Here is an 18,480-nt window from a genome sequence, read left to right as displayed (position 1 = left end):
TGCTCTCTGTCATCTTGACAATCCCCGGAATACCATGCTGCTCTACTATATTACTGGCATTCTGCTAACCGGAGTGGCAAATAGGAAGTGGCAAGGGCTTTGGATGCTAGAGTAAAACACGTGTTTCAGAGGGCAGAACATGACAGCCCTTTAGGCTTTCAAAGTCCCGACATATTGGTGAAGGCTCTAAGAGGTCGGTGGTCCGGAGCATGCCCTCTAAGTTAAATGATTACCGCCTTATAAAACGGTGTGTGGCTTGAGGATGCTTTGGATTTGGGGGGGGGCAGCCTGTATTGCACTTGATATTATTTCTCTGACCTATTTCTCGAGTGCCAGTCGTGAATGAGGCCCAAAATACAAGAAGGCTCTACAGAAATTCTAGGTTTCAGTGCAACCCGCCCTGCTCTTGAGGCCGTATAATTGATCAAATCCACCAGCGCTAGGGACATCCAGAGGAGAGAAAATGCTGTGAGAGAGCATTGACAAGCTCTGGCAGGAGAGCTGCAGTGCAGAATGCCTAGGTTACTAGAGTAAGGTCACGGCCACTCCATTTCAGGGACCGTTTATTGTGAAAAGACTCACCATTTCAAAACCAGCTCTTGAAGTGATAATAGATAATAGAGATCAAGTTGAAAATGGAACGTCAAGTGATTATATGACCGGAACTGCTCATCATGAGTTGGACATCGTCAGATCCACCGAGTCGGTCAGGCATCTGATGGAGATGGTATGTTTAGGGTCACGTCTGAGCAAGTGCAGGGGGCACAAGGTGTCCCAGGTCTCCATGTCACCACCCTCCGTCGTCCTGACGCCTCTCGCAGCTTTACGTCTATAACTACGGGGGCAGGGGTGGGACTGCTATGATCTATTGGCAAAGGAAGGAAAGCAGCTTGTTCCTGGCTCATGGAAGGGGTGGTTCCAGTCGTCAGTGCTGGCTGACAGCGGGCTGCTGTCAACACCATGGCTCTATCAGGGGTGACCCTAAAGGACAGTGGTGAGGGGAGACCTTCCCAGCAGGCAGAGCTGTGAGCAGTGTGCCGCTTTGGTCCACTCTGTATGGCCCGAGAACTGTCCTAAGATAAGGATGTACGCAGACTACTGGGTTAGTGAATAGCTTGGCTGGTTGGTCGGGGGAGAGAAGGGACAGGTTTGGAAGATCAGAGACAAAGACGTCTGGGAACAAGCACGTAGACGGATCCTGGCAAGTGGCCACAAAATGTGCGGAGCTTTATGTCACTAGAGAAGATTCAGCACAGAGCCGTCACTCACTGGCCAGGTCGACAGGAGGGACTGGCTAGTGATATCAGCCATCCTCTGTCCTCAGCCACCCCAGCACTTGTACAATAGATCCCTGAATGGCAAGAGAAAAAGAGATGGGGGAATATTAATCATGGCCTCAGAACCAGATGCACAAGTTGGAACTTTAGCTTGGGACGTACACTTTTGAGAGAGCATAGCCTGCCATCACCTTGAAGATTCAGTAACAGAGTGGACTTGACGTAGGGATGAGGGGATCCGGCTGTGCAAAGGGCGGGCTGCAGAAGATGCCCGTGGTTCCCCTGCATCTCCTCCCTTTACCCACCTCTGATCTCAGCACAACTGCAGGGGATAGTTCCACGCAGACTCACACTCAAGCTCATTCTGCTTTCTGCACCAGGGCTTTCTCAGAAAAGCTTGGAGCCCTTCAGTCCACGCACAACACAGCCCAACAGTGCAGGGTGCTACCACACCAGGGGCAGTCCTCACCAGCAGGGAGCGGAGAAATACTTCCACCTCTCATCCCTCAGATGGGCAACACCGAGAAGCATCCTCTAGACGTCTCAGAGGTCCCAGCAGAATCAATCCCCACTGCTTACGGCAGCGATCTCAATGATACACATGGTTCTTCCCGTCTCACCCTCCCTGCCCTCACGCCCACCTCCTGCTTCACCTCTCATTTAAAGAAACTGCTCCCAAGCCCTGTCTCAGGCTTTGCTTTCAGGGATTCCCAAACTAAAGCGATAGATGCACCTGCCGAAAAGAAACTATGTATTAATATCTGACAGGAGCCGGAAAAGCAAGATTCCATCCAAAATCAGAGGAGAATAATTCAGAAGACTAATTTGGGTGTGGGTATGTGAAAGGGGGCGTGGGGAGCTATTTTATAACTTCAGACTTAGCAGGTCCAGTTCATTCCATAAGCCAGTATTAAATATAGGTTTTTAGAGCTGACAATGTAAGCATAGAATATCAAAATTTAGAAAGGCATAGGAGACGTTTATCTTTCTCCTGTGCTTTGAGAACACACACACACACACACACACACACACACACACACACACACACACACACACTGGACTATAAGAAAAAAAATCACTAGAGCCACACAGGGGAACCTGGCTCTTTGGACAACACAAGTATTATCAAGGCATCACCAGTGGGAGAGAGCCCAGTTACGAGCCAAAGACTAGAGAGGAAAAAGCCTTTGTTGTGAATAAATAGCTTGATGAACCCAAACATACTCAGTGGCTGGAGAATCACAGGACAGAGTAAGTCCTTTTTCATCTACAGAGTGAAGGGGTTTGCGTGTATGAACCACGTCTGCTGCTGGCCACACTTTCAAGAACCACACGTGTGCCTTCTGTGACTTCAAGGTTTTGTGAAACACAGTTTGAAAACCTGGGCCAACCCACCCCTTCTTCTAGAAATGTCTCCACTCCATCCATCTCTGGAATGGAAGAACCCTCCAACTTTGCTAAAACATCCCAGAGAAGGGGACTGGTGCAGATTTCCAGTGTGGCGACGCTGGACCATTTTGACCCAAATGGATATTCCTTTAATGCTTTCTCACTGCAGCCGAATCCTCATTCTTCAGGTCCTGATCTCAGTGGAAACAGTAAGACATCGCCATCATTTTACAATATCCTTTCACAGCCCTCAAGGTAGTTAATAGTTTTTATACTGGATTGGGCTGTGATTAATGAGAATTAAAGGAAGCTGAGACTATAAGTATCAAGCAATTCTTATCTGCAGTAAGTTGTTCACGAAATCTCCGTTTGCCTCCCTGAGAAGATATATAGAACTGAGCAACAATAAGTTTTTCTTATTATTAAGGGTTAAAGTGTGTCCCCCCCTCCAAAAAACACACGCTGGAGTCTGAACCCCTAGTACCTCAGAGTGTGACTTTATGTGGACACAGGGCTGTAGGTAGTCAGGGAAGATGAGGTTATATACTGGAGTAGACTACGTCCGACTCCACGGTTCCTGGTGTCTTCATGTCCCACGTGAAGCCAGAGACACACACAGGGAGAAGCCACGCGATGATGGGGGCAGAGATGGAAGTTATACAGCTGCAAGCGCAGGAGCACCCGAGAACGCTGACGGCCACCGGAAGCTGGAGGAAGCAAGGAAGGGTCCCCTCCAGCTTTCAGAAGGAGCACAGCCTGCTGGCACCTTGATTTTGGACTTCTGGCCTCCAGAAGTGTGAGCCAATACGTTTCTGTCTTTTTTTTTTTTTTCCTTTGCGGTACGCAGGCCTCTCACTGCCGTGACCTCTCCTTCTGCGGAGCACAGGCTCCGGACGCGCAGGCTCAGCGGCCATGGCTCACGGGCCCAGCCGCTCCGCGGCATGTGGGATCCTCCCGGACCGGGGCACGAACCCGTGTCCCCTGAATCGGCAGGCGGACTCGCAACCACTGCGCCACCAGGGAAGCCCAAGTTTCTGTCTTTTAAGCCAGCTGGCGTGTGGTACTTTGTTATGGCGGCCCTAGGAAACGAATGCACTTATATTAATGATTTCTCTCTGCTCAAGTCTCTAACATGTATCGATCAGGATAAAAGTGTGTCTCCACAATTCACCCCTTTCTCCTCTTCTTGAGAGACTTTGGAAGCTTATGAATTAAGAGGCTATTTTCAGAAATAGTGATGCAAGTTTCACTTTTGGATGTATTTAATTATAATCTATAAATCAGTAGCACTTCTCCCAAAAAGATGTATCCAAAGTCCATCTGGGATTCAGAGAGGTACTGAACTCAAACAGCTCACTACCCCGACAGTCCGTAATAGATACACAATTCTCTCTAAGCATAGCAAGGCATCATTCTAGAATGAAAATCCTCACTAAAGCTGGGTGGCAGAATGCCTTTATGCGGGCCTCTACAGGCCCGGCTATGCCACATTTAATTAAGGAGTTGTATTTGCATCGATAAATTCTTATCCAAGGTAAAATAAAAGTGATTCGATCTGTTCACACTCAATTTCGTTTAGGTGTACAACTAGTGGTTTACGTCTATTGCAAAATAATTCAACCAAGGAATCAATTTTAGCACCTACAAAATCCCAACCAGGCTATAATTACAATCTTCCACATGCTAATTGCACACATTTTCAGATAGGAAACATACATAGGTATCGTGTATCATCTTACTGTTTACCACCCAAAATTATACTTGCATAAAACATGGGAAAATTCTCTTCATTATTTATGACCCTCATAAGGCTAGGATGTTCCTTTTATAGCCCTTTCTGGATCCGTCCAGGTTAGTAAATTACTATCTTCCTTGGCTGTCTATGTACCTTTTATTCTTCTTGAGCTGTTGGAAGCTGAAAAGGGTTGAGGAAGAGATCTCCATAGTAGGAGGCAGCGGGGACCAGAGATCACAGCGGGAACTGGGACCTCAGTGCAGAGCATGGGTTTCTGGGGGCCTTCTGCTGCCTGGCTGGTCAGAGTGTCCACATCGAATAAGACGACAGGCCACGAGCTGGGGGATGAGTGACCTAATGGAGGAACTCATGAAAATGAAGCCCATTTCCAAATAGGAGACTAAATACACGCTCCCGGGAGGCTGTAAGGTGAGCGCACCTGACGAAGAACCAGGATACAAACGACAGCATTCAACAGGTTGTTCTGAAAGTCTTAATGGCCTCTAGAGCATTCCGCATCTAAGAAGATCTGCGTGGATCACGTGCGTGGAGCAATTTAAGAGTGCCAGAGGCAGGACACACTTGATTTGGGGTTTTGTTGTTTTGACGATATTCTCTTTCTATCTGCCAAACCACACTCCCTGTGACAAGAATGCTCGCGCGAGTGCAGCAGGTCACAGTTTACAAAGGTCCAACAGGGGCCTCTCTCTCTGGGAGGCTGATTTGCAAGTGATGGTTACTGTCGCGCCTGCTTTAGAGTCGATGAAAAAACCAGGGGAACGAAGAGGAAACTGAGGATGGGAGAAGCTTAGGTGGTTCAACCAAGACCCCACAGCTACTCTAGCACCACAGTTTGACGCTATGCCTATTTGATGGTTACATTTCACAAGGAATGGCGAACGTCCCAACAAACACACATTCATTATTCCATTTCTTATAAAGAGTTATTTTGTACAGTACTCATGTACCACACAGTGTCTTCTTGCCTGGGACTGTGGAGGGAAACCTCTTAATGTCTTAGCACATAAAGAACTGTCCTGAGCACGGGGAGAGGGGGTCCCTAGTCACACAGCCCAATATCCCTCTGGAGAAACGGATGGATGTTCTCCTGGGCCACCTTTACTCCTAAGGACACTTGTGTGTCTCTCCAAGGTGCCCAGGTTTTGAAAGGGAAAGGCAAGGATTGATTCAGAGAATGAAGGTGGGAAAGGTGGGGGAACAGGTGGAGGTGAGGAAGATGGAAGTTGTCAGCGTCCCTGACATTGGCCATGACCAGCTCACTCTTGGAGAATTTCATGTGACTCTGGCACTAAGTTTGGGGGGAGATGGTGACAAATGCAGTGTGTCCAAAGGGAGCATGGTGGGCAGTTAGGAAAGAATCCTCATGCGGAGCTGTTGAAGAAACTGGGAGTGGTTAGTCTGGATTGGAGAAGTCTCGAGGAGACGTCACACCTCGATCCTGCTAGGCCAAGGACTGGCACAGAGAGAGGCAGATGTTTTTTGGTGGATGCACAGGACATAGTGAGATAATTAGAAAAAGAGTAGCAGGAAGGAAAGTTCACCTCAGTTTAAGAAGAATCATCCTAACAATTACAGCAGACACAGTGACGATCTATGGAACGTTCCATCTTTGGCTGGAATTATACAAGCACTCATCCTAACAATTACAGCAGACACAGTGAAGATCTATGGAACGTTCCATCTTTGGCTGGAATTATACAGGCAATGACTGGATAGCCGTCCCAAAGAGCACCATTTAACTGAACCAGATGGCCTTGGGTGTCTTCTAGATCTAAGTTCTGTGCCTCTAGGAATAAGGTCTTGGCTCCCTGGTTTCATAATTCCTTGGTGTTTGCTACAGACGTCTCCACAGTGCAGTAATCCCTTTCTTAAAAAATTTATTTATTTATATGTGGCTGCCTTGCATCTTCGTTGCTGCGCGCAGGCTTTCTCTAGTTGTGGTGAGCGAGGGCTGCTCTTCGTTGTGGTGCACGGGTTTCTCATTGCAGTGGCTTCTCTTGTAACAGAGCACGGGTTCTAGGCATGCGGGCTCAGTAGTTGTGGCGCGCGGGCTCAGTAGTTGTGGCTCGCGGGCTCTAGAGCACAGGTTCAGTAGATGTGGCGCACGGACTTAGTTGATCCGTGGCATGTGGGATCTTCCCGGACCAGGGCTTGAACCCATGTCCCCTGCATTGGCAGGTGGATTCTTAACCGCTGCACCACCAGGGAAGTCCAGTAATTCCTTTTATCTTTTATGATCTCAGGGCCACTTAGAATATTATTTCTTTGGCTGACTCCTTGGCTCTGAAGAGCAATGCCAAAACCTGAAGGAATCATGAAGTGCTGATGCGAAATCTCTATTAATTTCTGATGACTTTCTTATCTTAGTAGATTTTTATGCGCCCTAGGTACCTCACGGTTTGTAGGCATTCAATGAAGTTTTGATGGGTGAATGAATGAATGAATGAATGCATGCATGCATGAGTATGAACATTACTTAGCTAATTATGAAAACAATATTCCAGGCTTCAAGGACAAAAGAAGAGGGGAAGAATCCAGAAATCTTTTGAACATTTTAAAGCAGATGTAAGTTAAAAATTAATGAGTAACGGTTGTTCATGATTTTTTAAAATACCCTTAGCATTTTATTTTTTGCTCTAAAAATAGAAAATTTCCTTAAAGTGATTTTTTAGTCTATAAAAATATATAGCATACATTATACTAAATGGTGAAATATTAAAAGCACTTCCTTTAAAATTGAATAAGACAAGGAGGCTTGCCATTGACATTTCCAGTAAAAAGTTTACTGAAGGTTCTACATTGTACAATCAAAAAAGAAAAGAGATAAAAAGGTGACGGACTGCAGAGCAAAAAGCAAAGTTGGCAAAAATTCCAGATATGATTGTCTGCCTCAGAAAACCCAAATGAATCTGAGTTTAGTAAAATTTCTGGATATAAAATCAATATGCAAAAGGCTGCACATCTAGGGCTTCCCTGGTGGCTCAGTGGTTGAGAGTCCGCCTGCCGATGTGGGGGACACAGGTTCGTGCCCCGGTCCGGGAAGATCTCACATGCCGTGGAGCGGCTGGGCCCGTGAGCCATGGCCGCTGAGCCTGTGCGTCCAGAGCCTGTGCTCTGCAACGGGAGAGGCCGCAACAGTGAGAGGCCCGCGTACCGCAAAAAAAAAAAAAAAAAAAAAAAAAAAAAAGGCTGCACATCTATATACCAGCAAAGAACAGTAAAAACTACAAAATAAAAATTGTCAACTTCTAACAGCATCAAAAATAGAAAGTATGTAGGAATAAATATGGCAAAGATTAAAGGACCTTAAGGTGAACATTTTAAAACTCTCTCAGAAGTTGGTGATGGAATTGTAAATTGTTATAACCATTTCAGAAACATAACATGATCTACTGAGGTCAAACTCATGCATGCTCTATGATGCACCACTTCCATTCTTAAGAACATACCACAGAGAAGCAATTTTTCACATATGCCAAAATATATATACAGAAATCTTCATAGAAGCACTGTAATAGCAAAATTGAAAAGCAATGTCCATCAGTAACAGATGTCCATCAACATCAAATACTCATCAACAGTAAAATAAATATATGACAGCATATTTATTCCGTGAAATATTAGCCATGAAAATGAGTGAACCACAGCTGTACACATTAGAATGGGTTCACCTCAGAAGTAAGACATGGAATGAGAGACTGAGGGACTAAAGAATACGTACAGTGTGCAAAAAAATAGGCAAAACAAACAATTTGTTACTTGTGGATACATATGTATGTGATAAAACTATAATGAAAAGTATAAATTAATTAAACTTCAATATAGTGTATTTTGGGGAGGAGGGAGAAGACCTTTATTGGGAATGAGCTTAAAGATGCCTTCAAAGGCCCTGTTGGTGTTCTCTCTCTTAGGTTGGGTGTTTATTTTACTATTATTATGTACCCTTTCCTATGTCATATTTCTCAGCTCTGTAGTTTTTTTCTTTTTCCAGGAAAATGCTCTTTAACCTAACGTGGTACTTATCGAAATTTATCCATTCATTCTACTGATGGTGCATTAGTGAATAACATCTACTTAGAATGACCAAAAATACAACTGGGTGTCATGGACTGTATGTTTTCAAAATGTAAAGATTAAGAACTGGCTTGAGGAGATTATATAGGAAGCATGTTATCTCCCTACTTAACAATATTGAAGGTCTAGAAAGACCCCATAGCATTACTGCAGTGATATCACTGGTCTTAAGTAATGGTCAAACTGAGGAATTATTTGCACAATAATTGGGACCGATAATGTTCAGAATATATCAGGCAGTACTCACTTTACCTGCGGGCCACAGACCAACTACTCAGGATTCTTGGTTGCAAACAAGAACCGACACTGGTCAACACAAGAAAAAACGATCTCTCAGAAGCCTGTGAAGTACAGTTGAGTCTTGAACAACTCAGGGATTGGAGCAACGACCCTCCAAGCGGTCCAAAACCCACCTGTAATTTATGGTCGGCCCTCTGTATACGTGATTCCTCCACATCTCTGGGTCCGCATCCTCGGATTCCACCAGCCTCAGACCATGTTGTACCATGGTATTTACTATGGAAAAAAATCTGCTCTAAGTGGACCCGTGCACTTCAAACCCGCGTTGTTCAAGGGTCAGCTGTACTTGTGGAGATGGGGGGAAGCCTAGTCGGCCAGGTTTGAAAAGTAGACGTGACTGATGGAAGTTTGTGAAGGTCATGTCGCAGGAATCAGCCCGTTAGGGCACCTCTGCTTCCTCTAGGGCTGCCACCATAGCTATAAACCCTAAATGACCCCTGCATCCTGGCCCCTCTTACGCCCTATTCCAGGCTCCACTGAGCGCATCCAGTGGCCAGGTTCAGGTCACACATCTACCCCTTTGGTGCCAGGGTTCAGGGTGAACAAACGGCTGAACTTTGTGACTTCTATATTCCATAAATTTAGGAAAGGAATACAGGTGTCAGGAGCCACAGATGAATGAGTGAGAGAATGAATAGAAGCAGAGGAAAGAAGGAGGGCGAGGGAGAGGAAGCTTAGAAATGATCCACCATGTTCATCAAAAATTTTGCTCCTGAAGCCCCATCTAAGACTCTGAATCTAAATTTCAGAAGTTGGTGGGGAGGGGGCGGGGCCACAGAAATCTTCCATTTATTTAACCTGAATGGCAGGCGATATTTTTCAGTTTGAAAAGATTACTGGCATCAGTAACGCAGGCCCTTAAATCTACTTACTCTTTCTATGACTTTCAGTGACTTTGCTTTTACTATGTGAAGGTTGGGGCGTGTCTAAAGGATTCCAAATTTCTTTTCTCCCTAATTGTTCCTTAACCAATTTATTCGTCTCTGTGTGCATTTCTTGGAGATGCATAGCAGCGATTTCAATTTATGAATGAAGAACTTCAAGATTTGACTACTTAGAGCCCCAAGAAAAATCATCTGAGTGTTTAAAATAAACAATATTTGTCACTTAACCACGACGCTGACGTGCCAGGCATTATTCCGGTCATTTTACATGTGTTATCTAATATAATCCTTCCAACAAGCCCCGTGAAACAAGTACCCTCACTTTACAGATGATGAAATTGAGGCATCAAGACATAAAATAATCCACTCAAGGTAATGAATGGAGGAGCAGGGATTTCGATCTAGTTAAATTTGCTCCAGAGTTTCAGCCACTATTTAATACTGGCTCAGTAAATGTCAATTTCATCAGAGCAAAACAGACATTTTAAAATTCACTTATTGGTCATAAATAAATCAACCAATAAAAATAAAGCACTATTAACAAATACAGATTTATAACCACGAAAATGATCTCTTCTTAATTTGGCCTTCCGAAATCTGCTTTGACTGTCTCTGCGCTCACGGCTAAACAGCACGTAAACAAAAGTCTTGCACTCAGGGAACACCTGTGAGCTCCCAGGCCACTGGCCAGCTGTTCCCCAGTCAGCTCCACCTGTTCTCAGTGGGCAGGTTTCCTCTGGGGAGCTGCATCTTCTCTCCCACCTTTACAGGGAGCTTCCTCCTGGAGAAGCTTAACGCAAACCTGTTCTTCCTGCCGTACTCTTCTCTGCAATACACCCGTTAAGGATTCAACCTGGGTTAAATGTGGATTCCTTTAAACAAGAATTTAAATCAAAGACCAAAAGACAACCCTCAGCATGGGAGAAAATATTTGCAAATGAAGCAACTGACAAAGGATTAATCTCCAAAATTTACAAGCAGCTCATGCAGCTCAATAACAAAAAAACAAAAAACCCAATCCAAACATGGGCAGAAGACCCGAACAGACATTTCTCCAAAGAAGATATACAGACTGCCAACAAACACATGAAAGGATGCTCAACATCACTAATCATTAGAGAAATGCAAATCAAAACTACAAGGAAATATCATCTCACACCAGTCAGAATGCCCATCACAAAAAATCTAGAAACAATAAATGCTGGAGAGGGTGTGGAGAAAAGGGAACACTCTTGCACTGCTGGTGGGAATGTGAATTGGTACAGCCACTATGGAGAACAGTATGGAGGTTCCTTAAAAAACTACAAATAGAACTACCATATGACCCAGCAATCCCACTACTGGGCATATACCCTGAGAAAACCATAATTCAAAAAGAGTCATGTACCAAAATGTTCATTGCAGCTCTATTTACAATAGCCAGGAGATGGAAGCAACCTAAGTGTCCATCATTGGATGAATGGATAAAGAAGATGTGGCACATATATACAATGGAATATTACTCAGCCATAAAAAGAAATGAAATTGAGTTATTTGTAGTGAGGTAGATGGACCTAGAGTCTGTCATACAGAGTGAAGTAAGTCAGAAAGAGAAAGACAAATACCATATGCTAACACATATATATGGAATTTAAGGGAAAAAAAATGTCACGAAGAGCCTAGGGGTAAGACAGGAATAAAGACACAGACCTACTAGAGAATGGACTTGAGGACACGGGGAGGGGGAAGGGTAAGCTGGGACGAAGCGACAGGGAGGCATGGACATATATACGCTACCAAATGTAAAATAGATAGCTAGTGGGAAGCAGCTGCATAGCACAGGGAGATCAGCTGGGTGCTTTGTGACCCACTAGAGGGGTGGGATAGGGAGGGTGGGAGGGAGGGAGATGCAAGAGGGAAGAGATATGGAAACATATGTATATGTATAACTGATTCACTTTGTTTTAAAGCAGAAACTAACACACAACTGTAAAGCAATTATGCTCCAATAAAGATGTAAAAAAAAAAAAGAATTTAAATCAAACGGAGGTTTTTCCCCACACACCCTACATATTAAATAATTATGAGCAAAAATATGCTATGGGGGCAGAACAGGCATAAATAGGAAAATAGGCATATCTGTGTATATATATAATGGAATACTACTCAGCCATAAAAAGGAATGAAATAATGCCATTTGCAGCAACATGGATGGACCTAGACATGATCATACTAAGTGAGATAAGTCAGACGGAGAAAGACAAATATCATATGATATCGCTTACAGGTGGAATCTAAACAATGATACAAGTGAATGCATTTACAAAACAGAAATAGACTCACAGACATAGAAAACAGACTTATGGTTACCAAAGGGGAAAGATGGGGGCGGGATAAATTAGGGGTTTGGGATTGACATACACACACCACTAGACATAAAACAGATGGCCAGCCTTGCAGACGCCGCTACCCCGGAGCCTCCCGCGCTGCTCAGCCGTGGTCAACCCCACCGTGTTCTTTGACATTGCCATCGACGGTGAGTCCTTGGGTCGCATCTCCTTCGAGCTGTTTGCAGGAAAAGTTCCAAAGACAGCAGAAAACTTTCGTGCTCTGAGCACTGGGGAGAAAGGCTTTGGTTATAAAGGGTCCTGCTTTCACAGAATAATTCCGGGATTTCTGTGCCAGGGTGGTGACTTCACACTCCATCATGGCACTGGTGGCAAGTCCATCTATGGGGAGAAATTTGATGATGAGAATTTCCTCCTGAAGCATGCGGGTCCTGGCATCTTGTCCACGGCAAATGCTGGCCCCAACACAAACAGTTCCCAGTTTTTCATCTGCGCTGACAAGACTGAGTGGTTGGGTGGCAAGCGTGTGGTTTGGGGCAAGGTGAAAGAGGGCGTGAATATCGTGGAAGCCATGGAGCGCTTTGGGTCCAAGAATGGCAAGACCAATGGCAAGGAGATCACCATTGCTGACTGTGGACAAATCTAATAAATTTGACTGTGTTGTATCTTAACCACCAGACCATTCCTTCTGTAGCTCTCAGGAGGGCGCCCCTTCGCCTCCATCTGCTTGGAATATCCTATCATCTTTGTGCTCTCACTGCAGTTCTTTGGGCTCCACATTGCCTTTATCTCCCTCCAAGTTTAGCTGAATTGCAAAGTTAAGTTTATGATTATGAAATAAAAACTAAACAACAAAATTAAATAAATAAAATAAAATAGATAACCAACAAGGGCCTACTGTACTATACTCAATATTTTGTAATAACCTATAATGGAAAAGACTATGAAAAAGAACAGATTGTACATATATATAAAATATATAAAATTATATATATAGGGCTTCCCTGGTGGCGCAGTGGTTGGGAGTCCGCCTGCCAATGCAGGGGACGCGGGTTCGTGCCCCGGTCCGAGAGGGTCCCGCGTACCGCGGAGCGGCTGGGCCCGTGGGCCATGGCCGCTGAGCCTGCGCATCTGGAGCCTGTGCTCCACGGCGGGAGAGGCCACAACAGTGAGAGGCCCGCGTACCACAAAAGAAAAAAAAATTATATATATAATTCAGTTTTATATATATATATATATATAAAACTGAATCACTTTGCTGCTTTGCTGTACACCTGAAACTAACACAGCATTGTGAATCAAGTACGCTTCAATAAAAAAAGACAAAAAATAAAAATAAAGACATGTACAACCTATTGAAAAAAAGAAGAAAAAAAGAAAACAGGCATATCGATTGAGCGGTGTGACTGAAAGTTTCAGGCATCCAAGGGCTCCCTGGGTACATCTGGCACATTCAACACAGGTGTCAACAGAAGAAAAGTAGGACGTGGCCCCTGCCTGTGGTGGCACCTAACACAGGTAGGCAAACGACACCAGGTATTGTAATAGGACAAAAGTAGATAATATATGCTAAGGAGCTAGATTGAATATTCCCCTAAACAGATGGGGGGAATGTGGGCTGGAGGACTGAGTGTTGGGTGATTCACACATAACTGCTTGACAAAACACGCCTAGCGGGGCCGATGAATGAGCAAGTGTCAGTACATGGTGAGAACTCTATTGGTTCTACCCATCCCAGTCTTATCCAACATTTCTATAAATGAGCTGGAAAAGAAGAGAGATGGTATAATTGATCAAATCTGTGTCGTCTTGAAACTAGGAATGATGGCAAATACATTGCCTAACAGAATCAAAATCCTAAAGGCATGAGGTGTTTCTCCAATCCGCCAGCAGGGTCAGGGTTGTGATGTGTCCAGGTGAAGGGGGGGATGTTCTCATCGTGCCCAGGGCTGCACTCACCACATCTGCGGTGGTCCTTCTAAGCAACACATCCAAATGGGAATTTTAAGATACAACAGATTCTAGGAAGTGACCAGGAAAATGTGACTTGACACCAGTGTAAACAAGGGGAGATATGCAATCCAGTATAGGGAATATAGCCTATGATTTCATGATAGCCATTTCCATACATTTAAAAGAATATATATGACATGAAATAGGACTTCCGTTTCTTCTGTGCTATTCTGCAAGGCTAAACTAAGACAAGATAGATTTTTGACTTTAAAATATAAGCTGTACGAGGGAAAGAAAAAGAATGTTTATGTAGTACCTATCCGGAGCCAAAAACCGTGCTTCAAATTCCCTATCATCCTCCCTAAAATCAAATAAAAAAGAAGTATTATCCCATTTTATATATTGTTCTGCGTATCTATTGCTGAATAAACTACTGCAAAACTTAGTAGTTTAAACCAACTTATTATTCTTATATCTCATCGTTCTGTGGCTCATAAATTTGAAGGAGGCAGAGCAAGGAGAGCTCATCTCCGTCCCATGATGTCTAGGGCCTCAGCGGGAGCGTCTTGAATGGCTGCGGGCTGTTCGGGCATTTCTCTCTGTCTCCCCATCCCGCCCCTTCACGCGGGGGCAGGGGGGCTTCCTCACAACATGGCGGCCTCAGGACAGGTGAGTCTCTGCAAAGGGCTTGGGGCTCCAAGAGATGAGGCAGGTACTGCCACACTCCTCTCAGGGCTGGGCTTGGACAAGCGGAGCATCACCTCCTCTGCGTGCACTGGCCGGGCCGTCCGAGGGTCAGCCCACATTCAGGGAGAGGAAATGGGAGGAGCCTCAGAAGGGTCGGTGGCGTCTATAGTCGATACACAGGCGAAGAGGCACAGGATGGTGGGAAGCGGCAGACCCAAGACTCACACCGGATCTGACCAGTTATCATGCCCTGGCGACCAGTCTGCACCATGTCTGTGCTCATGGATTCAAGGGCGTCCTGCAAGGTGACCTCTAATGCCGTGTACTTTCAGCCTCAGAGTCTCTTCCAAGCTCCAGACCTTTATCTCCAAACGTGAACTGCACGTATCTATTCAAATGTGTGGCAGCGGACATGAATTCTGAACTCATCACGGGTCCTCTCTCCATCCCTAACCATCAGCCCCTAACACCCCCCTAGTCTCGCTGGCTCAGCACCTCATGGGGACTCTGTCCCTGCGCTCACTCATCCCCTGGGTCCTCTGTCAGTCACCAAGGCCGTGGATCTGTGTGCACCACAGGCTGCTCCAGGGTCTGGTGCACCTGCCTCGCCAGCCTCCCTCCCCGGCCCTCTCCCCACGCTCGCCCCGCCCCAGCCCCTGCCCTGTCCACCCCCCACCCAAGTCTCTGCCCAGCCACAGTCTCCTCAGAGAGACCACCCACCGAGAAGAGCATCTCCCATCAGCCCCGCCCTCCGCCAAGCTTGCTTTACTCTCCTCCACTCGATTTATCGTTTCCTGATCCGGCAGTAGCCGTCTCTTTGCTTATTTACTTACTGTCCCTGTCTCTCGCTGGAATAGTGCCGTTTGGTAGAAATACAATACGAGTCACATACATTTTACATTTTATAGTCGCCACACATCAAAAGGCAGAAAGAAGCAGGTGAAATCAATTTCAATAATATATTTTATTTAGCCCAAGATACCCACAATATTATCATTTCAACACATAACCAATAGAAACAAAGTATTCATGAGCTCCTTTACATTTTTGGTCTCAGCTTTGAGTTCTGGTGCATTTACAGCCCTTCTCGTGCAGATGAGCCACATGTTGAGGGCTCAGCAGCCACGTGAGGGAGGCTCGAACATATAAACGCCACGAAGGCAGTGGCCGGTTCACCTCCGACATCTCAGCCTGGAATAGCGCCTAACACTTAGCAAATGTTTGTTGATCGCCTGCGCGTATGCAGGCATGGATACAATAGATGACGTGCATACCTTGCTTTTGACCGTCCTCCTCCTACACCTGCCTGCTTACTCCTTACCTCCCATGAGGCACCTGTCAGCCCCCACAGGTGTGGCCAGCAGCTACTCCTTTTCAGCCTGAGTGGCTCTAACCCCGTCAGCAGTTCCGGAGGCCACCAGAAAGAGGCTCCGAAAGTCACAGAGCTGAGAGCCCAAAGGCCTGCCTTCCTTCCCACCTGCCCTCTGGGAAACCTCAGGCAAGTTCCCAAACATCTGTGACTCTCATTTTCCTCTCTGTAAAACAGGGTTTATCCATAACTCTAGCCCCAGCCATTGTAAGAATCAAAATAAAGCAACATAACTAAAACAAACAACTCAAAAAACGGGCAAAGGGCTTGAATAGACATTTCTCAAAAGAAAATGTAAAAATAACCAGCAAGTATATGAAAAGATGCTCACCATCACTAATCATTAGGAAAATGCACATCCAAATCACAGTGAGTTACCACTTGTATACATTAGGATGGCTACTATCAAAAAGACAGAAAATAGCAAGTTTTGGCAAGGATGTGGAGAGATCAGAACCCTTGTGCGTTGGTGGTAGGGATGTTAAATGGTACAGCCGCTGTGGAAAATGGTATCGCACTTCTTCAAAAAATGACAATAGAATTACCGTACGATTCGGCAAGTACTCTTCTGGGTCCACGACCAAAGAAAGTGAAAACAGAGTCTCGACCCGATATTTATACACCCATGTTCATAGCAGCATTTTTCACAATAGCCAAAGGGCGGAAACAGCCCAAGTGTCATTGATGGATGAACGGATAAACAAAACATGGTCTATGCAGACAACGGTGTATGGTTCAGCTTTGGAAATTCTGGAACACGCTACAAAGTGGATGAAACTTGAAGACATTGTGCTCAGTGAAATAAGCGAGTCAATAAAAAACAAATATTGTGTGAGTTTCCTAGAGCAGTCAAGTTCATAGAGACAGAAAGAACAGTGGTTGCCAGGGGCTGGGGAAGGGGGAACAGGAGTTAGTATCGAATGGGGACAGAGTTTCAGTTTGAGAAGATGACAAATTTCTGTGGGTGGATGGTGGTGATGGTAGCAGAACAATATGAATGAACTTAATGGCACAGAACTGTACACTTAAAATGATTAAGATGGAAAATATTATGTCTATTTTATCACAACAATAAAAAATAAAGCCATGTCAGTGAAAGTGCTCTGTTAGCTATAACATTTACACAAATGTGAGTTGACATCATTCCTGGTAGTCCGTTACCCACCCTAATCTGCTCACCCACACTCCTGTGCATCTCTGAGGTCCCAGTAACAGTCACTAACGCAATGCAGTGAGTCCCCTACGGAAGTACATCCTCCTCTCGTCTGTCTCCTTCACCTGTCCCTCTGCAGACGTGTATAGTGGACCATCTTACCTGAATATGTCTTTTAAACTATACCAGTCTGGGGGCTTCCCTGGTGGTGCAGTGGTTAAGCATCTGTCTACCAATGCAGGGGACACGGGTTCAAGCCCTGGTCCAGGAAGATCCCACATGCTGCGGAGCAACTAAGCCCGTGCGCCACAACTACTGAGCCTGCGCTCTAGAGCCCATGGGCCGCAACTACTGAGCCCACGTGCCACAACTACTGAAGCCCACACGCCTAGAACTCGTGCTCTGCAACAAGAGAAGCCACTGCAATGAGAAGCCCGCGCACCGCAACGAAGAGCAGCCCCCGCTCGCCACAACTAGAGAAAGCCCGCGCGTAGCAACGAAGACCCAACGCGGCCAAAAATAAATAAATAAATAATAAACTATACCAGTCTGAATACTTTTAAGGTGACAAAACGTGAAAAGGGATGGAGAAAGCAAGGTAGAGAGATGTGTGTGTCGTGCATTCATGGATTTGTGTCTAAAATACAGCAATGTAATCTTTAAAGTTGGCAAATGCTGGTTTCACCTGCCGGTTTCTTCTGGTGACCTGAATCCGGGTGTGCCTTCTCCTCCTGCTTTGGACTCAGTGCCTGCGAGTTTTTTGTCCCCAGATGGGCAGCGCGCAGTGGATGCGGCGGGAACAGGACTCAGCACGCAGCCTGGGGAGACTGAAATCCGTGCCTCCCCCACGCAGCGGACGCAGGAGCTGAGGGGAGCAATAAGGCCTAATAACCTCCCCTGTCCTCCTAATTGCTTTCTTCTCCTGACGAAGCAGCACACCAGCGGCTCCAGCAGCCCTCAGGGAAATCTCTGCTTGTTATGAGGCCGGTGGGCAACCCTTTCATCACCGTGAAATGCTGCCAGTTTGTGTCAACAAATCCAATTTCAGTCAATCAATAGACAGCCCGCCTCCCCGCTCTGTCCCCCCCTGCTGGCAGAGCTGAGCCGGGCCACCCCTCCTCCACCCCTGCCCAAGGAGGCCCTGCAGGAAGGAGGCCGCTCCCGCCAGAGCCCAGGATGCTCAGGCAGCCCTGCCACCAGCAAGGACGGCCCCACTGCCAGGGGTGCGGCCAAGCACCAGCTTCACGCAGACAGGCCTGGGTACCAGTGGCTCTGCCACTGCTGGCTGTGTGGCCTTGGGCGAGTTCTTCA

General features: G+C 45.8%; 1 protein-coding gene across 1 annotated transcript in view; it reads left to right on the top strand.

Moving 5' to 3' along the window:
• LOC309829087 (peptidyl-prolyl cis-trans isomerase A-like) overlaps window positions 1–12,653 on the top strand; it is a gene marked incomplete at both ends in the record, with an annotated part of 59,511 nt that extends 46,858 nt beyond the window's left edge. The window contains one exon of the mRNA XM_082664788.1: window positions 12,120–12,653. Coding sequence (XP_082520914.1) covers window positions 12,120–12,653 — 534 coding nt within the window. The remainder of the gene's footprint in view (window positions 1–12,119) is intronic.
• Window positions 12,654–18,480: the final 5,827 nt, after the last annotated feature.

The sequence above is a fragment of the Grampus griseus genome (assembly GCF_964374135.1).
Source record: "Grampus griseus genome assembly, chromosome: 10".
NCBI classification, from domain to species: Eukaryota; Metazoa; Chordata; class Mammalia; order Artiodactyla; family Delphinidae; genus Grampus; species Grampus griseus.
This window is presented reverse-complemented; position numbering and strand designations above follow the sequence as displayed.